Below are 26,122 nucleotides of genomic sequence, written 5' to 3' on the forward strand. Positions count from 1 at the left end.
GGTAGGTTGAAACAATCTGATACAGAGACTACGAAAAGGGAAGCGCTTCGCACAAGAAAATCACGAAATTTAATTTCTTTTTTTTTTTTTTTTTTTTTATTGCCACAGACCGGTTCATAGAGTACTCGGAGAACAGACGCTGCTTGTCACCGCTGATGAAAACGCGTGAGCCTAGCTGTAGCGAACCAGACGACCCAGTTTCTTTTCAATCTCATTGTACTAGTTGAAACGTAAACAGTGCTGTCTGCCTCTAGCATAGGCAGTGGTATGCATTGCATATCAGTAGTACATTGAGCGGCAATGCATTCAACTGCATGTGCATGCTTTCTGGCACGGAACAGTAAACTGCAGCTTACAACAAAAGCGGTACGATGCAATGCAACGTCATTGCGATTGCATGTTGTAAGGCACTGCACGGGCCTGATCTTCCCATCGTTTGAAGCCCGAGCCCAGCCCGGGCCCACGGCTCGAAGCCCGGGGCCGGCCCTGGCCAACGCTGACATGGAACAGGCCCGAACCGGTCCCGCTGTTCCGAGACTCGGCCCGGCCGAGGCTTGGCAAAGTCAGTTTGGCGAAAAAAGAAACGCGGAACGCTTTTCTATTCCATCATAAATCATCAAGTCGCAACACTATATAAAAAAGTCCGCACCCCTAATAACGCCCAGCAAAAACTCCAGGCACGTAGAAGAAAAAACATTTTCAAAAGTCTGAATGAAGCATTGCTCTTTTATTGGAAGACCGCGAGACTGTACTACCAAAACTCTTAATTGTGCAAGTTGGTTAACAAATATGAATGTATCGGCTAGCGCACGAGGAACTGTCCGCCTACCTTCTGTATGCGTCTTCCACGTACGCTAGCCACAATGTCGAAAGCGAGATTATAATAATCTTACCAATAATATTGTATGCGTTACGAGCCGTAAATAATTCTCTCTGTTATCTGAATTACTGAATTAGCGCTTGTAGGTATGCTGTTCGCGAATCTTTGTTTCCTTTGATCATGGCCGTATTTCATGTGTAATTATCTAGGTTACTGTTTATTGTGCATATATATATATATATATACGTGTGTGTTTGAATACCCGGGGATTCCTAACGCTCTTATTTAATGGCGTTTATCGTAGCGTAGATATGTTTCTTCTTTTCCGTGTGTGTGTGTTTGTGTGTGTGTGGGGGGGGGGGGGATGCGAAGCCAGGCAAAGACTACCTTTGAACAGACGGTTGCCTGCCGAGCTCCAGCGGCTCTTATCAGGCTTCAAATGTCTATTCGTTAGTGGTAAATTCGAGGAGATACAAGAGCAGCTTCTGCTAGATCAAACGGAATGTACTCACTGATTGCTGAAATATGCCAAGCTAGAGGTGCTGTGTACTTTAGTGGGCGCGTGCTTATGTAAACGAGCCGTGTTTTATGCGTTGCAGCGATTCGCAAGACCAGCAGTGTGGTGGAGAGCACTGCAGGGTTTCGCGCGTCCAACTTTTTCGCTGCGTCGTTGAACGCCGCCAGGCGTGCGTGTCCGAAGTTACTTGGACAAACCACTGAGCTCCGCTGATGAAACTCAGTCTCCAAATGAGCCGTTTCTCACATGGCGTTAACAGATGTACCAGTAGTGGTTTAATCATAAACCATTTGAACAATTTTCGCGCCGGTGTTCCTTCATTCCTGAAAAAAGCCATACACAACTAGCTCCAGCCCAGCCTGGGCTCGCTACTGCAAGCCTGGACCTGGCCTAGGCCCGTAGCTTCAAGCACGATCCCAGCCCGGGTCCGACAAGACAGCAATTTCAGGCCCGGCCCGGGCTTTCGGGCTGGAACGAGCCCGTGCAGTGCTCTAGTGTTGCACTGCTACATGACTGAATTATGCAAAATAAAAAAGAAAACATGAGTAAACTGGAATGCAAACGAAAGTGAGGAAGCGAGAGTTCGGAAATACAGTTCCTCTACATATATCGGGACATTCCCCCTCGCTGCATGTTTACGAGTGACCATTGAGTAAAGCACGATGTTCTACTTAACTGACAAGACTGTCTCTGTACCTCCCTCTTATTTCGTACGCACAAAAAGCGATACACCTCCTCCCCATAAGGCTGCGCACAAGATACTGCACACCGCGTCTCTGTTTCCCGCTCTCTTCCTGCACGGCTTCCAAGAAGCAACGTGAGCGTCGACTGCGCAAGATATCCCTTCGTTTTGTCACGGCCGCTCATGATGAGGCGAACAGCAGCATGTAGTCTTTGCCGATTCTTCGATGTGACCGGACAGCTCGTTCAGAACCCGTGACACGGCACGCTACCTTGATATCTCCTTCACGGCGGGCGAGAGCCGCATTCACGATTGCGGGAAGAGAAATAGACAGGCGGGGAGACCAACAAAAGGAGAAAGTAAAAAAAAAAAAAGAAGGAATGTACGGTCGCAGTGCAATCTTACGCTTTGTCGGCCGCGGCGGCCGCCAGCAGAGGCGAATATCAGCAGCTTGTCCGTGGAGGCGTAGACAGCTTCGATTGGCTCGATTGGCTTCGGCCCACCGCGTACCAGGAGGCCGACCATAGTCGTCGCAGTGCCGTACGGCTGTGTCCACCCGTCGAAACCGTCGTAGTCGTCCACAGTGTGTATCCGCACGTACGCGTTCGCGTCCGGTCAACGGACTGCTGCGAGCGGTGCAGGCTGTGCGAGGCGAGGTGCGGCGGCGGCGAGACCGGCGCCACCGGTGTCTGTGTGCGCGCACTTTCGTCCTCTTGCTGCTGCTGCCTCCGCTTTTCTCTATTTCATTTTTTTCCTCGCTGCTGCCTCGACCTCTTCGTCCGAGTGACGCGGAACACTGGCCACGAGGATCGCGCCAGCGCGGACGCGTGCCAGTGGGAAAAGAAAACACGGGTTTTGTTTTTTTGTTTTCTTTGCCGTGCTGGGCGGGCTGACGACGAGGCGGGCCGTCACGTTGCCCGAGCGCAGATTGAATTACCTGCGGCCGTCGTTGTGCCTGTGATACAACAGAGGGCGAGCTAGATTCTTCATACTTAATTGTCGGTGACGTCAAAGTTTTATTGTCTCGTGATACGCGTACGAAAACCCTCCGGAAACGCCTGTAGCTAGTACTGGATTTGTGCAGGCGTGCCGGTTTCCCAACGCTTGGTGAGCTGGTTTTAGCGCCGCACTTTGACTGCGCTCCGACTCTTCTGGCGACAACAATACCTGTCGGCCAGTTTTGTGCATTAGAAACTGAGATGAGGCCCGGAAGACTGGGGCATTTAGAAAGGACTTGAAGGACATTAGCTGTGACAGTGTGCTAGCATCAGAAACTTGTGAGCTTCCATGCATAACCACATTTACAGTACTTTACCTACATACACATACCTTGAATTACCACGCACAGAATTGATGATTGTATACTGTAACGAATTATGACACATATTTTCTAAATTGGTTAGAATCACTCACCGTCCGTGGCAGCCATCTTCCGGTCTCTCTCTCCTCTCCGCTAGAAGAGGCAAGGAGTACGTCCCTCACTTCACTTTGCACCTGCCAACCGTCGCAAGTGGCAGGTTGTAGCTCACTCTTCCGTGTACCATCCTGACTCATCTACATCGTTACGCACGCAGTAGCAGATAACAGTGTGTAGACAGTTCTGTTGTCGCCATCACAAGTCCAGATCCGAGTCTCGCCTTCCTACATGGCCGGTTTCCGCGGGGAGACAATGTCCTGAAGTGAACTATGGCGTGCTCCTGTCTTCTTGGGGGAAACACGTAAGATAAGTTTCTATATCACCTCGTGGACCACACGTGAAACACATCGGAGACGATGCCGGGCACGTATTATACATCCACGCGAATGCAATGAAGTGAAGTGGCTTGAGATGTTTTTAGTCCCGTGGTCACGCATGGCTTCATGGCTGAACTCTAGAGAGAACTGCAGTAGCTGAGCACTGTTTCTCTGAAGAGTCTCTTGGCATCTCGAGGGATTTTTCCTAATATATGTTGGGAAGCGTTTTACGGGTGGTCGCCACCTCTTTGCCAATGATGCCTATATGTGAAAGCACCCACTGAAAACGTCTCGCATCAGTAGGGAACCCGTGCCTTAGCTAACCTTTTAAGGACAGAGTTTGTATCCATCAGGATCACAGCAGATTGAGTCTCAATAGCAACGCTTTCGGTTGCCGTGGTGGGCACGACTTTAGTAAAGCGTACCGATCATCCATTATTCAGAGAAAGAATGTGAAAAGCCAATGCTTTTCTAGCTTCTCTGACCTTGCATGAAGATCCACCAGTCAAAATCAGAAAATGGAGGGCGCACTATTTTTCAAAATGTTCAAGGACCAGCAAACGCGTTGCCAAAGGAGAACTGTATTTAGTGCGCTAGTGAGAAATAGTGACCGTAAAATCAATATCCGGTAATGATATAGGTGGTTTCAACCGCTTACTTTGGATTACAGCCATCATCCTGTCTTTCTAGGTGTGTAATGATCGTTAAACGTGTTCGCGACATGTCGTCTCTCATTGCTCTACTGGTAACTACCACGTGGTTCATTGTAAAAGGTGTAAATCTTGCATCTGATTTATATTCGATAAAGTTGGTAGTCAGCGCCCTTCCCATCTTATGTGTTATTTTCTTATTGTGTCCTGTTTCATTGCGTTTTTTAATCTGTGGAAAAAAGCAAATCGTCCATACAAAGATGCTCCTCTTAGGCCCCTTATGTGCCAAATTTCGAGACGCTCAAGCAGTGATATCAAGACGGAAACTTACGGTAATTTGTACATCGTGCGACTAATAACCAGCAATTCGTCGAGTCTCGCCATTGAGGAAGAGTGGTTCCCCATTCTTTACTTGCGATTCTGCCAATCACATTGAGAAGCGCAGATAATAAATAGGACAATTGAGTGCACGTCGCCACTTTAGACGGGAGTCAATAATGATGCCCAGAAAGACCAAATGACTGAGTTGGCGAATTCAAGAGCACTCAACGTCTATCTTCAACCTCGCAAAACGTCTTCCTATGCCCGGAAAGCGGACATATCTGGATTTTTCGCTTTTCGCTGGTGGAGACAATACTACACCTTAAAGTCAATCTGCCACTGACAGTGAGCGAGAAAGTAACTGCAAAGAAAATTATGCACGATAGATGCCAATCCATCTTCCGATCAACGCGTGCGGTAGAAAATTGCTTAATTCCAGGTACAAAGGACGTTCTTTAAGTGAACAGAACGTGCCGCAAACCTTTGATTGCAAAATTGAAAGCTGCGGAGGGCCTAAGTTTGAACGCTGGAAAAGTTCTCTCCATTCTTGCCGAGTATGGGATCCTCTCAGGCACCTTATCTAGAAAAGGACTTGGAGTCGGTGAATCATGTCGCACCATTAACGTGTTGGCGGAGCCTCTGCGCTTATGAGCCTCTGATTCCAGTTGCATATCGTCTTCTTGATGTTCCACCCTACAATTTCGCACGTAAGAGAAAGTGGTCGAAGTCAGGCATTGTGCATACCAAGGGAATGAATTGGCTTCAAAGGCATAAAGTATAGAAGCTGCATGTACAGTCCCGGCCATAATAATACGGAGCATGCCTCGGACATAAAAACAATTTCCATGCATAGCCTAGAGAATATTAGGGACTACCGTATAAATACAATAGTACATGCTGCTAATGCACTCGCGTATGGACCAAAGTAGATATCCGCTCTACGAAGAGAGTGAGAAATTTTTAAACACCAAGAGCGTACTACGTAATATCATGGCCGCACCTGTACATTCGTTCTAACTTAGAGCTAAAAGACTCGAGTTGGATTAGGCAGCGTTATAAATGACAGCCGCAGCGATTCGAAGTAGTGCGAATGAAAAACGTTCTGGGCATTGTTTTCATGCCTCCTTTGGCCTAGAGCGATCATTTTTGGCTCACATATTTTTCAGTTCTGATACGCTTTTCTTTTTCTAGTGAAATGTTATGGGCAGCTCAATCTATATCTTTTCTTTTTTCGCAATCAATCATGTGGGAATTGGGAATAAGGTCTACCCATCTTCTTATGTATTCTTCTTCCTGGTTCGAATCGTTCTATATTTAGGTTCAACGTGCTTTTTCTATTCCATTGATTTCTCTAGTACAGTCTGAGGTTTATCTCATTCTTTCTAATACATTCACCACTCCAAAATTAGAGGTCACATTTCTGTATGTTACTCTTGTGTTTTTGTCTACGCTTACTCTTTTTTTTTTTTCGAGTTAATATAATCTGCAGCTCAGTTAACCACATTTGCCTCTAAATAAAGCTTAAATCACTAGCACGGACCACGTATTTTTGTGTTCCTTGTTCCTCTTGAGTCTGTATCTATACTTATTCTTGTCTTTTCTTCTTGTTTTGTTTAAATTTGATGTCCAGTGCTATGTTTACCAGATTTTCCTGTAAATCAACGATTTAGAAATATGTATTTGGCCTATTTCGGTGCTTTTAAAGCTATATATTCCAGTTCTCTTGTGTCAAACGACCTCCTTCTTGTTTTACTTTGGGAAATATTGGATACTTCAAAGTATATCATGTGACAAAAATTAGCTATGGTTTAGCTTGTGGTTAAACCTGAAGTTATGCGAGAGCAATCTGCATGGCTGCGCTTAGTTTCGGCTTCAAAGTAAAGAGATGGTTTTGCACATGTTAGTTTACTCTATGGTTTCAGCTTTACTTATGCCGTAGGGGAATCAGTTCGCGTATGAGCACCCCTTGCCTCTCGTCATTGACCATTGTCATTCGGGGAAAGAAAGAAGACTAGTGATATGACATCGTCTCTACGTCGAACACCGGGGTATACCGCCGTCAAAACCTTCGAACGAACCTTGTGTCCTAGCAACTCGCTGTTGTTGTTGTTGTTGTTTTTCTCCTCTAATTTGATGGCACGTACCATAGCCTCGCACACAACCACCCAGGGGGATCAGCCAAGAATTGGTGTGCAGAGATATTTGTTTTTGAGATGTATAATTACATCGCAAAAAAAAAAAAATGATTGCAAGGCAGTAGCGAAAGAAAGTAAAATATGAAAAACCAAAATAAAAAGGATAATCAACAACGCACGCAGTAGGAAAACACTGAGATTTGTATTTACAGATTTAAAAATTCAAAGCATATTAGCCAGGCAGACATTTTGATCCGATTTAAAAGTTTTGAATGGCGTTAAAAAACTGACCTGTGGCTGCACCCAAGCATGGTGGCAGCGAACGATAATAAGATCTGGCTGCTCAAATTAAGTCCCAGCTGTCGTAACGGCTTCTCCTAATACTGTTTCCTCATCATAGTAAAACAGCGGCAGAGCAGAACGAAATGTTCTATTGTTTCCGGTTCCCCGTCGTTCGCCTCTACCAGTCTTCTTCTTCTTGTTGTTCTCCTTCCTCTTCTTCTTGTTCTTTCTCTTCTTCTCACGGAGAGGCACGAACAGGCACGGAAAAATGACGAGACTGTGGCCAATGTAGCTCTCGCCACGAAAGAAAATGCTAGCGCTTTTTGTGTGCCGACCTTAGGTGGTTCTAGTTAACACATATGAAATGTCAGTTTTGTTGTCATGTAAAGTTGCTTAGAAAGTTTCAAGTTCGTCGCAGTTTTAATTAACTCACTGATGTGACAAGAAGTATTGGCGATGCTTTTTCATTCGCTTCTTCCTGGGTTGTTCTAATGGCATTTACAAATCTCAAAATAGCATGCTTTGAATATTTGCTTAACAAACATTTCTTTGTAAAGATATTCCCCTGGAGGATGTGACGACAGTTTGTGTCTGTAGGAGAGAAAGAAACGTTCCACAAAATGGGCACGTTGGTAATTGATGGTGCCAATTACCAACCGCCGTTTTTCCTGTAATACCACGCTGTTCTGGAGACCTTAATTCCTTTCTATAAGGAAAGACAATAAAATTATTGTTGCCAAATGTTTAAATTAATGCCTCGGTTCCTCAGTATAGATTATGCTACTGTCCTTCTCACGATAAAGAACCGGCGCTCCGTGGCGCAGACGTGCTCACGTTCTTTTTATTTTTTTTATTTTTTTGCGAGCCCTTGCAGATGGGCTTGCATTTTGGAGGATCCGGGTCGCGTTTGATCTCACTCTTACCGTCACTCGGAGGTGGCCTCAGTTTCGACAGTTATACCCCCGCTCAGGGTGTCATTTCTGCAACTCCTAAAATACTGAGGCAGCCAAGTATATTCACCACTTTCTGTAGCTTTGCTCGGCACTAAAGCCATGAAAATTCGGCACGAGGAATAGCGGGTCTCACGCCGAGGAACCCGCCCTCATATACTGTTGATGTTGTGGTTATCTTCATAACAGATGCACCCCCAGCACTGACTGGACCTTAGAGTTATTACAACACAGACAAGAGCGAAAACGGCGGCTGCACTCCCATTCAAACCCTCTCCACTCCTTTCCCAATCGTGTTCACAGCCATCATGGTACTTCCCGCATAGTAGCCAGCACTTTCCATGCGACTTTTGGGCCAAATATGGCGAAAGTTACTGCGTACCGACCCGGCAACGTTGGCGAAATGGGGACCATATGGAGACCGCGTATTTCGCAGATCGCAGCAAGCGTGCGTGGAACGGCGATGCGGCGCAATTCATTATTGATGGTTGAATATTCCCTAGTGCTCGTTTTACAAGTTTAGGCGACTGTGTGAGTTAGAAGGTTGGTCAAGGTGGTGGAGAGCTTTGGCGAGCGAGACGTGAGAATCTTTTTAGAAATACAGAAAGAAACGCAGTTGGGGAGATATGCCCACTTGAAGTGAAAAAACAAAAAAACAAAAACAGTATTCACCAATTAATCGAAATGCCTGGACCCTTTCGGCATCTTGGTTTGCAACGATGGTGGCATTGGACTGGAAACCGGTTCCTGGGAGAGGGGTAGATTGCGTGGCGCGGATCAAGATGCGACGCGCTGCGCGCTTACTGCACCTAGCGGGCAAAACAACTGACAGGATGTCACGTGGAAGTGGACTGTTGTGTTGGTTGTGTTCTTTAGCTTTCGGTAAGCCCGCGTTCACACGGCCCACTGACTCTGTCAAGCACAAGCGTTGGCTTCTCTGGTGGTTTCTGACTCCGCTTGGAAGCCGAAGCTAAACTGCCAAAGACTCCGAGAATCAAGTTTCTTGAGTGAGATTGACCGACGCGCGCACAAGAGGTACTATCAACCACGGTGCAAATAACTCGAGCAGTACATGCTGCGCATGGTAAAACGCGGGAGGCAAAGCAAACGAAGTGATGCGAAACTGTCGTAAGTGTACCTTTGTCAGCTTTTGTAACGCTCAAAATTTACAAATGTAACAAAATTCAATGCTAAACATTTCTTATTCCGATTTTTACCCCTCCATAAATTTAATCTTTAGTTTTTTGTGCTAGTAATGTGAAAATAGGTAACTAATTTTATTAGCAAGCACCCACTAATTAGTACAGGCAACAATGGGAGCACCATGATGGCACTACACGAGTGCAGCACAACTTCCTCGCCGCGCTTTACCCCCTTGACTTGGAAGCTGGGGCCTAATCATCGTTCCCTCCTTGGCTTCCTTAAAACGGCCTACCTTTAATAACTTTACACCCCCTTACCCCCAAACCTTTTCTTTTTCTTAGACTACAGCGCCCTTGCAACACAGACAGAACAAGAGAGACGGACGCAAACACAAGTCAGCCACTGCGTATTAACCTTTTCTTTTTCCTTGACAACTCTACTTATGCTCACAGGCAATAAACAACCATATAAAAAATCCGTTTTGCATAATGAATAATTCGTGCCTCTTTCCTTATCATTTTATCTGAACTCGAACAACGGGAGCACCATTCGAACAACGGTGAAGTTGCTTTGCTAGCGTTTCACAACAGAAGCAGCGAAGAGAAAGAGGACGAGGATAATGCAGCGTCCTGTTGTGCACAGCATGAAGGCGTCTCAAGCTCGCCGGTGGAGGTAAGAATTGCGGCCAGGCGGTTTCTCACCTGCGCTAGACCAAAACGCACGTGCAACCACGATTTTCTGCTTCTTTTTTTACTTGTCCCGAAATCGGCAGACAATCGTCGTGATTTGCAATCTGACCCCTCATGGCCGTGGACATTCACAAGTTTTCCAATACATTATCTGTGAAATGAAAATACAACGCATTCAGCAGCTCGTTGCTGTAGCCTAAAATAAGTTACCGGGAATCACCTTCGAATTTCATCGTCCTGTCCTGTTCCCAGGAGCGCGTAAAAGAAGGGCATTGTTCAATTACCCTTTTGAGCCAGCATTGCAAATTAGATGCCACCTCGGATAACCATAACTGCTTTTCCGACTCCCTCATTTAACCCTTGCCTTCATCTTTCACGTGGTTCAATCGTTTTTAAGCTTCGAGTGGGGTTGTCCATCTTTTCTCACAGCCATCGGCATCCCTTAGGTGCAGGTGGCTGCTGTTCGCATATATCCAGACTCTCTCTCATGGTGTTTTCAGCTGCCTTCTAATAGCGCGAAGCAGAGAAAGTGACCCGAATGGCACCAGATGGCCGAACGCGCCGACAGTTGTGTGTTTGTACATCGTCCTTCTACTGCACTAACTCCACCTGCCTTAACTAATCATAAGCTTAGGTATTGTGGCATTCCTTCGAGCTTGGTATGCCGAGCCCCTGCCGCTGACGTGTTACGTGGCTCATCATCAGCCATCTGAATGTATATGCTGAAGAAATACAACACCAGTGGAGTGACCGATGGGGTCGACAGGTGATACCTCCTATCTGCCTCAGCGTGAGTGAGGCGGAGTGACACGATCTCACCGGTGTTATTCGCTACATGTTAACAAGGAGTATTAAATAGTCGTATTGGGAAGAGCAGGAGACGGCAGTTAATGGAAGGCAAGCTATAGCAACTGCGATCTACTGACACTGTTGCTCAAGGGATGAGCAGCAATACATTACCACAGGCCAAAGCACGCGAAACGCAAAAGATAAGTCTAAAAAATGAGTATGAAGAAATCTAAAGTAGTGTTCAACACTCTTTAAAGAGAACAATAGTTTATGATAGTGAGGTAGAGGAAGCCACAAGGGAGGGCAGCTAGCTAGCTGGGCAATTAGTACTCGCAGATCCGAACCACTCGAGATAAATAAGTAGGAGACTAAAACCGCGGTGGTGTGAATTCGGTGGGCACTATCAGGCCACGGAAATTGGCTCATCAATGATCCTCAGAAGAAAATGTTTTGACAGTAGCCCCTAGCAAACATTCACCAATGGAGCTTAAACTTACGAGCCAACAAAAACGTTTGGAATCGAAGTCGGACAGCACGAAGTTGCGCGGGAATGGGAGTTTTAGCGTTAAAAGGCAAAAAAGAGAGCAGGATGCGTTAAGAAACCAAGGAGACCCATGCGTTGATATCCTAGCTGAAATTGAAGACTCAGTGAACCTAGGCTTGGCGCGCAGTGCGTATAGCCGATAGTCCGTTTGGGTAGCAGAGCAGAATACTAAGGAGAGTTCGGCAAGATTCAGCGGGGATCCAGACAGACAAAGTTTCCTAAACTTTGTGGGGATGGTGTGATAGCAACTAGCGCAGAACTGGAGCAGTTAAAGGATGAGCCACTGGTTTTAAAAAGGACGTGACTGGACTGACGAAGTGGGCCTGACCGCTTGAGTGTTTTGTTTTCTTTTGTTTCTGCTTCCCTTTCAGAGCACACGCGTGCTGACACCTAGCGTCGAGCTTGTCAGCTGGCTATGTACCGGCGCTGCTAACCAAATTGTGCGGCCTGTCTCCCTTCTCGGACCCTCACCATGGACAGAAAAAGGCTCGTTCTTGTCCTTATCATGCAAATTGCTGGTACGTTGTCGAATACCGTCATACTCTCATAGGCACAGGGCGCAGCGGCAGTTCATATAGGCGTTCTCAAATCCGCGCAGCTTCAGTAGCCCTCAACCCTTCCAGCGGCTGATATATTGTCCTATCTATAACAAGGACATGATTCCATCTATAACGAGGACATGATCTCATTAAAATAGAAATAAAACTCCATCACTAACGCTTTTAACTCTATCCTGATGGCAAAATTGTAATTTATTCATTTTAACTCATTCATTTGATTTTTACAAAGCAAAACATACTCCCGTTTGCCCCGGATGTGAATTAACAATAGATGGTGTTGCAGTTCTGCGAAATTTTCCTGCCTTTTTTACAGTCATAACTATTTCAAGGACATTTTGGCGCTGCCCAGCGTCACCCGATCCGGTTTAGTCGCGCAAATTAAAACGGGGCATGTCACATGTCGTGACACATCGTGAAACATGACTTCTCGATACTTAGTCAATCGTGATGTCACGTTTGTCAAGCTGATCGGTGTGATCAGCAGGTCCATCCATAAAACCTTTCTTAGCTTTCAACCTGAGCTGCGATAATTTTGGCTAGGTGGGAGAATGCTGCCCCAGTGCGCGAACACTCAGTAAATCACTTGATGCAGCCGTCACGCCGTTGCTTCTAGTGCCGGCTGAAGAAGAGAAATTCCAGGCTTGACAGCAGCAGCAGCGGCAAGTACTGCCCTCGCTGAATTCTGTGCCTTACCGCAATAGGGTAAGCACTGATAGGTTTTGTAAAAGCAAGCGACAACCATTTATACGAGCCTATTCCGAGTGGTCGTTCTTGCAGAAATAGTTGTTGCAAAAGATAGTTGCGGACGTCTGCAAGCCAAATGAAGCCAATAGCTAAGCCAAGAGAGAACAAGGAGAGCGAAGCTTGGAAAACCGTCGGCTCCAGATGCGAGCCTTCTTTAGCCAATCCGAACAAACACACATGCACCCAGCATAATACAATCCAACTTGCAAACTTGCAAAGAATGAGGAGAAATGGTCGGATATGATCACATTCTATGGAACTGGAAAAAAGAGCTACCACCAGTTACTACCAGTCCCTTCTCTTTACCGGTGGGAACCCAGACCCGACAGCCACTGTCCCGAAGTGCGCACGTAAAGATCAATAATGACAATAAATGTTTTCCAATCCAAATTCTCTCAGGATTTTACGCCGCACACTCTAAATACCACAGCGAAGCTGAAAAATGTTTTATGCGGCAATTCTCAATCTTTCTTTTCTTTTCTTTTTCGAGGACATCGGTTTCTGTTGCACAGAACTCGTGCTCACTGCCATGAAATGTTTCAACGGTCGTGCTTAAACAAGAGAACCTGTAGTAAATAAACGCACTCGCGATTCTTGTAAAAAACAAAAACAAAAAGAATCTAGCACGTGCAAGCTGGATCAGTCCTTAAGAAGACTGCTTTAGAAGGAGGCTTCTGGGTACAAAGCTAAAGCAGCGAACCTGTGGGTCCGTGTGAAGCTTTCCTGCACCATGTCATTGTTAAAGCACCCATCAGTCCAGCCCCTCCCATCACCTACCTTCATACCCCCCCCCCCCCCCCTTTTCTCTTTCCTTTTTTTTTCTTTTTCACAGCCCACATTAGGTCCCAGACGTCGGTTTTCTCAGCTTCCCTTTCATTCTGTATATATGTATACGCATTAGTCCATCGCCTTAAGTTCACCCTTATAGGCCGTCCACTGACCCCTTGCCTTCCATCATATACTGACCAAATGATACAAAAAAGCGTGGCTACATGGATGGGAGTGGCGACACACGACAAACCCATTTGCCTAAAAACGCCCCCTCTCGCCGCTCACGAACCCTTCTCGCGTTTGGCTTTTGAAGTTGTGCAGGGAATGGTGCACGAGAGGTGGCACTACTACGTCCCCCGTTGCCATGTTCCCGGGCCCCAGCCGATCAGTAAGTATACCGTACTGTCACTGAAGACGCACGAATCGCGCCGACCAAGCTGACGGCTAGCGCGTTCTCAGCCCTCTGAAGAGTTGTTAACGCTTTCTTTTCAGTTCTTTTTTGCGTTTCTTTAAACTTCGAAAGAGAGTAAAAAAATTGGGGGACACTTGAGCTGCACTTTTAGGAGCATGACGAGCAAAGTAATGAATCCCGTCTGCGGCTTCCCTTGTGGATCCTGGTTCGCGTACATACACTTTGTTACTCGACTAAACACCATCATTTAATTTGTGCATCTAATATTTCACACATACTCAAAAGCATACAGTCGTAACGTTCCGCATTACGTGAAAAACCGTCCTACCTAGATATAAGTCGCCGCTACAACCAAGCTGTACAAATTTGCCTGCGGGACCTATAGGAGCAGCGTAAGATACAGCATTATTATCAAGGGTCCTGTAAGGCTGGATTCCGACCTCACCCTCCTATCTAAGAAGCGTAGCCCGAGTTGGCCGCGCCTGCCAACCCGTTCATGTCACGTGGTCTCGTTACGTCATATAACCGGACATGCAGTCAGTGCACGGCCACTTCACCTGCCAGCTACCGCCTGTCAGAGCCATATGCCCGTCATTTTTTGCTCACAGCACCTGCGCCGAATTTTCTGGAGAGTGAGACCTTTAACGTTATCACGTTGAAGTACAGACGGAAAGTAGCAGCCGAGCTGTTGGCTCTCATTGCGGAGTATTTATGTATATTTGTTGGCGGATGTCAGCATCGCGCAGTTGCGCAAGATATGTTAAGTTTCCCTTCAAGGGATAAGATCCTTCTGGGTGTTCTCCAACGTATACAGTCAAGACAGGGGAGACAGGAAATAATTGTGCAAGTACAGGACGCAGTGTTTGCACACTCTACAGTATCCGTGAACTGCGTAAGGTGAATTACAGGTTCCAAGATTGACAAAAACAAGCTACGCAAAGCCTCTCATAAGACTTCGTGTGCTACATCAAGATATAGTCACCCATTATCCGCGCTCGCAATTTCATCGTGCTGTTTGTGATTACAGCTCATACTACCACATAAGACTATATGTCCACCCTTTTCTGAGCGTGAGTGTATTACGATAGACACCAGAAAAAAACTGAGGCAGACGCTTTTTCGGTCATCCTTTGAATCAGCTGACACTTCGTTCATGGCTGAAAATGATTTGTCACGGTTAGTAGCGATGGCGTCTGTTATACTCTTGTTGATTACAATTTCCAGACCGCTCAATGACATAAATTCGCCTCTAAATGAAGCGCGTCCTCAGAACTGGTTTCCGAAGATGACAAGAGCACTATATAGCCAGAAATTGTCCCTTTTCAGTAAATATGAATTTCTGTTGCTCTGTGCGCCTAATTATTTCGTAAGACGGGAAGGAAGTTTTTAGAACTTTTTTCGTACTGGCAGCGATAAGTGCCCTTTCTTAGTGACGTTTCCCTTGGCCAGCAGGTTAAAATAGACTTTCTCTCTAGCGCCTTGTTACGGCTTATACTGTTTTCTACGTCAGCTACATAGCAGGAAACGGATGTGATGACTTACTGATTCGGCGGCTTCACGCAGTTCCCCGGGAGTGGGGCCAGGAGTGGAGTAGCTGCAACGGCCCTAAGCAGTCGCCCGTGCTGCTGCTGCCGCACAAGTCCATCGGCATCACGGTGCCCCCGCTACACTTCAAGCACTTCTCCACACCGCTAGCCAACCCTGTCGTCTCCAACACGGGCAGAACACGTGTGTATGCCCTATGCACATTCCGGATGTATACGCTGCAGCTGTCACTCACTAGCTGTATGCCATGCTGCGCGTTTCTTGGATACACATCCGGCAGCTGCGTGGGGAGCGGCGCGACGGTTACGGTGTCCGCGGTGGTCATGTTGCTTATAACGGATAGCGAATTATTAACGTGTCCTTTTTTTTTTTTAGCTTTTATGACGCCAAAAAAGTATTAACTTCTCTCAGAAGTGAGCTAGCCACTTCTAACTTGACTGTTGAAACTGGCTTTCTGGCCGCTCAGTTTTTCTTCCAGGTCATGGGAGCTCTACAACGCTCTGTGCAATGACAACGTCTGCTTGTGTTTATACCCCTTCCCCTTTCACCCTATCCGCAACTTGCGGATGTCAGTTGCGCTGTGCGAGCAGCCTGAGAGAGCCCGACGTCACATTCGGTAATAAGCACCGCAGGTTCCGTGCGTTTTAAGAAATGTTATACATAGCTCGAGAAGCGTATAATGTGACCTATCCACTTAGACGCCTTGTTCTGCTACGTGCGTGATACCTTCAGTACCAACAGATCGAGTAGAAGGTGACAAACAAGTGTCAGTGCCGCTACGAACGTATAGTTCCACTATCCGTAAGAGACCTTTGACGGCACACCCTCTGCTCAGCAAACGGCTAATAGTCCTCTGCTCTAGCTTGCGCAGACCTTTCTGCCCGATGTGGCTTGACAACTGCAGAGGTGGCACCGTTACCAGTCGTGAATATTGGGGTAGATATTTTCCGGTAAGTAGTAGCTTCTGTGTATCTTTTTGCAGGCGAGATTTTCCATATATCCCATGGTTCAAGATGGTGGAGATCTCTATGAATGCTAAAATATAACAGCGAGATAGATGTGCAAAAAAAATAAAAAATAAAAGATGAAGCGAAATGCAGAGCACTGCCGTATGTCACACAGGGGTCGTCTCCAGCCTCCGTGTCATGTAGCACGCGGTCTGCTATCTTGTTTGGCTCAACGGAGTCTTGTGGAAAGGCCGCCTTGCAGAATTGCACTTTAAAGTGCATGGACCTCGAATTTCAGTTCAAGATTCTGCACTTTAAAATGCGGTTAGACTTTGTAAAAGTACGCAGTTACATTCAGCCTGCTTTTTTAACAGAGAAAAGCCCCTCCGCGGTGGTGCAGTGCATAGGGCGCTCGGCTGCTGTGCCCAAGGATGCGGGATCTAATTCCCGCCGCAGCGGCCGCTTTTCGATGGAGGTGGAAAGCAAGGCGCACATGCGCTATGCGATGTCATCATCATCATCAGCCTGACTATACCCACTGCAGGGCGAAGGCCTCTCCCATATTTCTCCACTTAACCCGGTTCTGTGCTAGCTGCATCCACTTGACCCCTGCGAACTTCTTAATCTCATCCGCCCACCTAACTTTCTGCCGCCCCCTGCTGCGCTTTCCTTCCCTTGGAATCCAGTTTGTTACCCTAAGCGACCCTATGCGATGTCAGTGAACGGTAAAAAACACCAGGTGGTAAAAATTTCCGGAGCCCTCTACTACGGCGTCTCTCATAGCCTGAGTCGATTTTGTAAGTTAAACTCCATAAACCAACCTTTAACGGGGAGAGCAGACGGCAGCGACTGGTTGCCTGGCCGAGAAAAAACTTGTGATCACTACAGAAACTGCATTGAGAGAATACGGAGGAATTAGCGTTCGCGCGACGTTGGTGGCTCCTAGTCGACGCCTTTCTACATCTACTTGCCCACATAGCATGACTCAGCACTTTGTCTTGGTGATCCATGACTCATGAATTACATGACTCGACACTTTCATGTCACACGACTCATGACTCGCTGATGAGAGAGAACTTCCTTATACCATGACTTACAACCCTCATCCGGTCACTGACTGATGACGTCACTTGGTGATGATGTCACGAGAGGACCAACTTCCGGGGGCACATTTTGCTGACGCTTTCGGTGTCAACATAGCCTACTAATGCTTTCGCATTAATGAGGCAGATCGTGCAGCTGGGCAGCGGTTTCATTGTCTTTATTAAGACACGCGTCGATATGCTTGGACAAATAATTATAAGCAATAGGTCTTCCTCAGGTTAAAGTTTATTTTTGAGGAAAAAAACTGGGATTTCATATGGACACGTGCACAAGAGTACATAAGAAAAATGATTTCATCTGTGCACTCAGTCAAGGATAAGTTTATTTTTGAGGAAAAAACTGGGATTTCATACGGACACGTGCACAAGAGTGCATAAGAAAAATGATTTCATCTGTGCACTCAGTCAAGGATAATTAATGTCCTCTCCACCCTTTCGTTGTAAATTTTCACAGTAATTCTCCGTTGGTTGAAAGGAGCATGAACTACTGGCATTGTCCAAAATTGTTATGCTTGACATATGAACATTATTGTTTTACGTGTAGGCGTCTCTCATAACTTGCGTCGCATTGGGACATAAGATCCCGCAAACCAAACCAAACCGCTTTAGGTATAGATATTCACAATAAAAAAAAAAAAAAAAAAGAAGCGGCGTATATATGAATGGAAAGTGTATCTAGCAGTCATGCTATTGTCTAATTGCCTAAACATTGTGCCCGTACGCTGCTCACCCCTTTTGCTGTCCACACCTGCGGTGCTGAGTCTTATGCGGGTGCAGTGCGGGTGCGGTCTTCGATGCCCAAGCCGATCGTGACGGGCGGCGTCCTGACGGAAGAGTACGTTTTCGATCAAGCCGAGTTCCATTGGGGCCGCGATGACCACAGCGGTAGCGAACACATCATCGACGCGCTCAGCTACGCCGTTGAGGTGAGTGGTCAAAACCATAAGTCATCTGTTTGGATTTGTTTAATTTTTTATCTTGAATGTTTTTCAGCATTGCAGACATATGCAAACACTGTATACCTATAGAGACCAACTACTCTTTTGAATGTGCACGTTTCCCTCTTCTCTTTTTCTCCTGCGACGTTTTTTGTGTCGCATACTGCTTAAGAACGTATTTGAAGATGCCCTTCAAAGAAGGCTCTCCAAGCAGCAGCATCGATACAATGTCGCGGCGTGGTCAACCCCCTCACACCTGTCCTGGGTGCTATCAGGTGCAAGGCGCTTGACCGCGAAGTAACGAAGGTAGGCTGTTTCATGAGTTAGGGAGCCTCTTTTTAGGAACATCAGCTTTTTTGTTTATGAATGGTGTCTTATCCTTGCGTCAAATGTGCTTTTCAGTACGAGCAAATTGCTGGCATGCGCGGACTGGCGTTAGTACGTTGAGGTTCTTATCTCTCTATAGGTAATGCGACAGTCTGTAGATGCAAAATCAGGTCTAGTATGCGGGCCAAGCATCAGGCATGAGCATAGGGCTTGCTTGGAAGCGCACCTAGCATGTAATTACAAAACCTTCTTGATTGCCACAAGTGCTTAATCACTACAGTGCATACTCTACAGCAATGTCGTGGTGCGTTTTAAAAAAGGTGCCTTTTTTATCAGATATTTCTTCCAAATGACCATCAATCATCTTTCGAACGTCACCTGAGAATTATACTAGTGCTTCCTCATATCGTGTTTTTCAATTTAAGCTGTATGCCTGATGAAGGTAATTAGTTTGTTGTTGTTTTTTCCGCTCCACCCACTACCAGTTAAAAGAGGCATGGGGTCATTATGAGAGACAATTGAGAAAAGTCCAGGCCGCGAATCACGCTGGCGTCTCTAGACTGCAAGTCGATTATGTCGTGTTTGAGTCGGAGCATCACGTCTGCGTGCACATGCCCGATCGGAAGCCGGTCGGAAGCCGACCATGGCGTGAGGCCACAGGTCGTTTTTTTTTTTTCATAAAGCCCATCAGTCTGGTCTGGACTACGTGTTCCATCAATTTCCCCGTGCATGAGGTTAGAGAAATAGGTCTTAGATTTTCTAGTTTCGAGGGTTTTCTTGACTTTGGGATCAGAATTACGTTTGCCGACCTCCACTGCCGAGGCAGGTGGCCTTTAGTCCAAATTTCTTACATATACTCAGTAAGAGCGCTGATGAAGTCATCATCCAGGTTTCTTAAAATTTTGTTAGTGACCCCGTCAGGGCCCGGGGCCGATTTCGTCTTTAGTGCCAATATTTCTGCCCTGACCTCCGCCTCCATGATGGGTGCGTCCAGTTCCTCGTTGGGAGCTCCGTCGTACTCTGAGAGGGGTGTGCTATGAGTATCGCCAATGTACATCGTGATTAGTGTGTCCATAAATTCCGAGTCTGTACATTTAAACGCACGCCTGGCTTTTGATAATCTAATTCCCGATTGGGATTTTGAGTTGGTTGGATCTAATAGGTGTCTCAGCAGATTGCAAGCTGGGAACTTCGTAAACTCGCGGTCTTGGTATATTATGTCCAGGTGGGCGTTAGAAAAAACAATAAATACAAAATGATAAATGACCTCCACCACTTAATCTGGGAATGCGCTAGCTCTTCAGGGGCTAGCGCATAAAACTCTATAAACTCTAGAGAAGCCTGGGAAGCCCTGCTGCGGAGCGAGGTCCCTGCTCCACAGAAACAAGCCATCCGCCTGGCGGAAGAAGCCGCGAAGAACCAAGACCTCTTTGTCTGCTCCTAATCGCGGATGTCTCGGCTTCCGTCCCTTAGGCCTGCGTGTTGGGGACGGGGACTAGGGGAATTCCTTATCTGCATGGTGGAAGAATAAAGTAGTTATTACATCACATTACAATTGAGAAAAGCGTTGTGCATCAGTTCGCACGTCAAAACGACTGTCACGAACAACGTAAGTCATTCACGGATGTTTCTCAAATGTGCTTAATCGCCATCTTTTTACAATCCCTCCATCGCGCGGTTTCCGGAAAGGCGCGAAGGAGACAGTTGATGAATGGTGATCCATTGAGATGTAGTTGTCTTCCTCCCTCTGTACATGTCTGTCTGCACTACTACTTCGGTGATCTCAATGGATCACCAATGTATGTATGTTTGTTGGGCTAGTTGGTGATCTCAATGGATAAGTATGTAAGATAAGATAAGTATGTTTATTCTCACTTGCCGCCGTTGTCACCTGCCAAGCAAGATCCCTTTCTTTTTGCTTGAGACACAAGTTCCTCTCGAAGGAGACAGTGTCGACGAAAATTTGCAATTCCGCTGGCGCAGGTCCAGATGACGTTTCGACTGCGGACGCCGTCCGCGCGGGTGGACTGCAAGGAGTGCCCTCCGGCTTATGTCGCTCTCTCCACGCAGTTCAAGGTATAATCACCTAACCAAAACGCTATCTTCCCACAGAAACATGATGTACCTGTGTGTGTGTGTGTGTGTGTGTGTGTGTGTGTGTGTGTGTGTGTGTGTGTGTGTGTGTGTGTGTGTGTGTGTGTGTGTGTGTGTGTGTGTGTGTGTGTGTGTGTGTGTGTGTGTGTGTGTGTGTGTGTGTGTGTGTGTGTGTGTGTGTGTGTGTGTGTGTGTGTGTGTGTGTGTGTGTGTGTGTGTGTGTGTGTGTGTGTGTGTGTGTGTGTGTGTGTGTGTGTGTGTGTGTGTGTGTGTGTGTGTGTGTGTGTGTGTGTGTGTGTGTGTGTGTGTGTGTGTGTGTGTGTGTGTGTGTGTGTGTGTGTGTGTGTGTGTGTGTGTGTGTGTGTGTGTGTGTGCGCGCGCGCGCGCGCGCGCGTGTGTGTGTCCGCCTCTCACAAAAGTGCGTACCCACTCGACAGCAAAGATTTACGGAATGCGACCTTTCGGAGCAAAAAAGAAGCAATCATCCAAGTTCCGCATACTAATCGCCTGAAATGTCAGCAAGTATGACGGATATGTGCACGGTCTCTCCGCTGGTATTAGTACCAGGAGCCTAAATCTCAACGCAGCCCTGTAGTAAATTTGTTTTCTACTATACACACCTGTAAACGTTTCCTGCCGACTCGCTCCATTACATCCTTGTCACTTGTGTATGCCCGCTGTTCAATAGGTGAACGTCTAATAGCCACTACAGCTATCGCCTGTGTGCAGATGAGTGTGTGCATCTAACACCGGTTGTTTTTTCTCTCTCCCTCTTTGATGGTACCCTGCGGCGCAGACGGTGCGGCATCGAAACCCGCTGCTGCGCACCCTGATCTCCTCGCTGAGTTCTGTGCAGTACGCGTTGGAGCGCACCGAACCGGCGCTACCTCTGCGCCTGGTCGCCTTCCTGCCCAACGACACGCGAAACTACTACATGTACGAAGGGTCGCGTACTGTGCCGCCCTGCACCGAAAACGTGATGTGGATTGTCTTCCGGGAGCCCACCTACATCGGCAGGGAACAGGTACAGTGCCGCGTGCATGTCCACCGTAGGTGCAAGCATTTTAATTACTCACTCCGACCAGCCACCACTAAGTGCCATTCTATTTGGAGGAAACTCACGTAACTCTCATTCTGCTCCAGAATGAAACAGAGAGAGGGTATATCTCCTACTTCTCTTCCCCTGTCACATTACATTTAGCAAGACACTTCTTGTTACAGCGCGGCGCTATATCAATCATAACGTCATGCTTCCATTCTGCTAAGCATACCTGCGTCAGGAAACCCAGTCGATTGAACGGGATATTGAATCAACATCTTGCTGAAGCTTTACCCCTGTCCTTTTCGTTTCTTCCTGGATTTTTTGCTTTTCTTCAGCGGATCTTCAGAGACTGGTCGATACTTACCCCACGTGACATGGGTTACGTGACAGGTTGACAGCGGCCTGCGTGCCACAGCATGTGTCAGCGGGTTCGTTCAGTAGAAAGAGAGAGGAAAGCAGTTTAATTAAAAGCAGAGAACTTCCATTCAATAGCATGTCGCATTGCGTTTATCTGATCTGCACAGTAAAGTCCCGTTTACATTCTGAACCTCAAAATTGATCGTTCCCTAGTATGATTATGTATATAATGATTACTTTTTTTTCTCACGCGAAGTTCAAGTTCCGGACAGCGTCCAGAGAAGCTCAAACCAGTCAAGTTTTTCCAGTTTAGCATTGTACACAGACGTCCACTCTTACGGGGAACACAGGATCATGTGGCCGCTCTCTTCAGAGTCCTTGTGCGTCCGACCCGACTGCGAAACCTAAATAACAGACATTCGTAGCCTCACCACCAGGTCCCTTTTTGCTTACGCCACTTTGCTTGCACATCCAGCTCTGACAGCAGGAACTCGGCTTTAGAGAAAGAACACCTCCTCGCGCGTTCGCCATAAGAGTACCTGTAACTCTATGTTGTTCCCAACACAAGAAATGTCTCGTTTCGTGAATTGAGGTCTGATTTATATGAAAATATCAAAGCGTACTTTCCTTTGGCATGCTGCAAAGAAATTAGAGTACAAGGAAGAGTAGAAGATAATCATGCAGTGTATGCGGAAAAATAACTTTTTGTTGAGTACTGAAACAATACGCTAATTCGGCATACCAGAACAAATTCATCGAGCTTTTCTTATCCTCCGGTTATGATCAATCTCCCGGTACATGCCACGAGGCAGTATGGACGTGATGCCTCGACTTCACGTTCCTCATCGACTGGCGTACGCTCGCAGGTGAGGCAGCTCCGGCAACTGTTCGCCTTCCCAGAGGTGTTCTCGTGCAACAGACCCTTGGTGGCCAATCTGAGACCCCTTCAGGAGATCGGACGAACCCGCATGATGTACAGGACGTTCAGGTAGGCCCCAAAATTAGCCATGTATACAGCCGCCATCAAAAGCTTGGAACCAAGGAAGTTTGCTTCTAAGTCGCGTAGTAGGGCTCCTTTAGCAATCTTCGAAGCGATTCCCATTAGAGATGGTAGGATAAAAAATCTCACTTTCAGGAGATTTGGAATACTAGGAATGCATTACGAGCCATAAGCCATGTCTTAAAATCAAGCCTCCCGAGCTCTAAAATTTTAACAAAGGCTGTACATATCGCATCTGTAATACTGATATAAAGGAGGCTCCATTCATATTTCGGTCCTGTTCAGCAGCCGACGACTTTAAAATTTAAATTAGCATGCATTTCCGATTTAGCATAATGCAACAATCGCCGCTTGTTTCCAGTCACGGTGATCCTAATCTCAAACGCAGGTTGTCAAAACTAAATGGTCCCAATGTAAAGAGGAAGACTGGCTTATGCTCAAGCTTAGTACACGCATTGCGTACTAAATACATCAAAATACAGCGACAAGCTAGCTCGACGAAAACGCGAAGCCCCCTCGGGGAGAGCGTGCTCGGAGAGGACGGCTGCATTGCTTGTGGCAAGCATGGAGCGCGGGTACATCGCCATGTACATTCGAAAACAGTTTGTTTGTTTTGTTTTGTTCTGTTTTCTTTTTTTTTTTTTTTCAAGTTATTCTTTTAACCGGGCACTCCCGATACACACACAGCTCAACAAAGAAATGGTTTGCTGAATTTGTCTACGCTAAGTTGAGTAGTCTTCTGCAAGCTGGCTTCTTCTCAATAACACTAACTGTGCCGTGAAACTACCTTGCAGGCATGTACTATAGGTGCAAACTCGAATGCAAACGCGTTGCGCTTACGAATCGGGGATATTTTCACACTACAGTGCGTTCTGCTATAGGAAGCGGCTAACGCAATTCGTAATGTGTTTTTAATCCCGTGACTGCAAATTAACGTATTGGAATGCCTGTTTGAACGCGGCCATCTCTTGCACAAGTGTAAAATGCTGGGCTAGTTAGCGACGCATTCAAACGTTTAGCGTAAGAACACGCTTCATTTTATACAAATAACACTCTCTCCCACCTTCGCTGCATCTTGGAGTTAGCGTATTGGCTTTTGTAAATTTGTAGCTATATTTTATCAGGTAATGCATCTAAAACATAATCATAATTACGACCCTTTTCTCGCATTGTGTCAACCACTGCTGCTGAAAGTGATTGCTGGTTGATTTTACCATTCCGTTACTGTTTTTTTTTTCAGCTCTGCGCCTACCAGATTACGACTGACCTTCACCACGGCCTTGGCATCCGCCCTAATATCTGGTGGGCACATAATACGGAGCCTAAAGTGACGTCACAGACTTTAAATTCCACTCGATTAAATTCGTACGTTCTGCCAATTACCTTATCGAGTGTAACTTTCCACGTGCGCCCTTTGGTCGCCAAAACTAATATCTTTCGTGACGTTCTGTGCTGCCAAGTACAGACGGATGGGTCATTTTAACAATGATACACTCATCATTTCTTTGCCATCCCACGTAGACGAAATGTAGTTCTTGTTTTGCTTGATGTGGGCGCGCACTGTTATGCTTCTGTTTCCACATCTTAATTATTATTTTCGGAAATCAAAATAATGTCATTATGTTGCTATGGCAATGAAACGCAAAGCGTCTAGAGATCTTTCCATCTATGATGACTCTAGGCTCGTGTACGATTTCTCTTCGCGCTCTGGCTGAACTTATTTTCGCCATATCTGGCGCTATTATAAAATCGTGTACCTACAAAGCACGAAGCAGACTCTTCACCGCTCCGTTGCGAGAGTGCCACGTGACCTTCAATGTCCCACCCGTGTTGCAATGCCCACGGCTGCTTCCAGCTTCAACGGAAGCATATGGCACAGAAGATCACGTGGTATATGTGCCATAGCGTAACGAGTTTCGATGGACGTATAAAACGCGCTCCGCAGGCGCGATTTTTGAATTCCGTCAGAAATGACAAAAATTAGTTCAGCCACAGCGCAATGGGCAATTGCGTTTTCTTAATTCTATTGGTACGGCTATTGCTAATGGCCAGCTACCTTATTTAACAAAGTTTGTAAAGGAATAAAATTATTTCTGATGTCCGCCAACTCTGGGGAATCATTTCTGTGTCACAGAAGTTATCTTTCTACTTCAAAAGAAAAAATAAAAAAAAAAAAACATCTAAAAATTTACAAGGTTTAGAACTTTTGATGTATGTACGTAGTTCCGCTGTCTAAAGTTCGATCTGGCGCCATCAGCTTTCGGTGATACTCTGCGGAACAGGCCTGACCTATAGTCAATGTGGCGGCGCCTTTCTAATCCGACTGGAAATCTGCGGTTTGCTGGGATCTCTCTCTCTCTCTTTCTCTCTCTCACACACACACATACATACTTCTGTGCGCAAGCGAAAAAAAAAAAAAAAAACACGTCTTCGATTCGGAGCTGGCGTTAGTCTCTTCGCTAAGTCATCTAAAGTATCATGCACTTTCGGCTCGCTCTGACACTGATCCGTTCTGCTAATCCTATCACTCAGATGCGTTAGTTCCTACGCCCTTCGTTTAGCAGCTGTTTCTGCCATGTATCTAGCCCTTGCGACCGGAGCAATAAAAAAGAAAAAAAAAAAGTCGGCCTTTTATATGTCTCTTCAGAGAACGCCGAAAGCCTGCCCCGCCGTGGTGGTGCAGTGGTTAGGGCGGTCGACTACTGTTCCCCCAAGGATGCGGGATCGAATCCCGGCCGCGGCGGCCGCTTTTCAATGGAGGTGAAAAGCTGGGCGCCGGCGTGCTGTGCGATGTCAGTGCACGTTAAAGAACCCCAGGTGGTCGAAATTTCCGGGGCCCTCCACTACGGCATTTTTCATAGCCTGAGTCGCTTTGGGACGTTAAACCCCACAAACCAAACCAAACCCTTCCTCTCCTATCACTTTTCTCTCATCGTTTGCCTCTTATCAACGTTCGCTGCAGTGCTACATATAATGATAATGGGTTTACAGGAAAACAAAGGCGCAGTATCTGTCACACTTTCCCT

At 46.5% G+C, this 26,122-nt stretch overlaps 1 protein-coding gene across 1 annotated transcript; it reads left to right on the forward strand.

Annotated features, from left to right (window-relative positions):
- Positions 1-11,728: 11,728 nt before the first annotated feature.
- On the forward strand, positions 11,729-24,485 carry LOC146196531 (carbonic anhydrase 13-like). Its single transcript, XM_084596372.1, has 8 exons — positions 11,729-11,774; positions 13,645-13,719; positions 15,307-15,471; positions 18,116-18,264; positions 20,587-20,679; positions 21,494-21,721; positions 22,963-23,084; positions 24,337-24,485. Exons 1-8 carry the CDS (start codon positions 11,729-11,731, stop codon positions 24,425-24,427), a joined length of 969 nt encoding a protein of 322 aa, XP_084452498.1. The 3' UTR covers positions 24,428-24,485.
- Positions 24,486-26,122: the final 1,637 nt, after the last annotated feature.

The sequence above is a fragment of the Amblyomma maculatum genome, chromosome 3, assembly GCF_055883805.1.
Source record: "Amblyomma maculatum isolate TAMU_Amacu chromosome 3, ASM5588380v1, whole genome shotgun sequence".
Taxonomy (NCBI): domain Eukaryota; kingdom Metazoa; phylum Arthropoda; class Arachnida; order Ixodida; family Ixodidae; genus Amblyomma; species Amblyomma maculatum.

Bases quoted from the DNA above. Each gene is read 5' to 3' on its own strand.
- LOC146196531 (XM_084596372.1), top strand. From the start codon at position 11,729: ATGGACAGAAAAAGGCTCGTTCTTGTCCTTATCATGCAAATTGCTG. The intron at 20,680-21,493 runs GTATAATCACCT...CCTGCGGCGCAG, and splicing joins CTCTCTCCACGCAGTTCAAG to ACGGTGCGGCATCGAAACCC. The intron at 23,085-24,336 runs GTAGGCCCCAAA...TTTTTTTTTCAG, and splicing joins ATGATGTACAGGACGTTCAG to CTCTGCGCCTACCAGATTAC.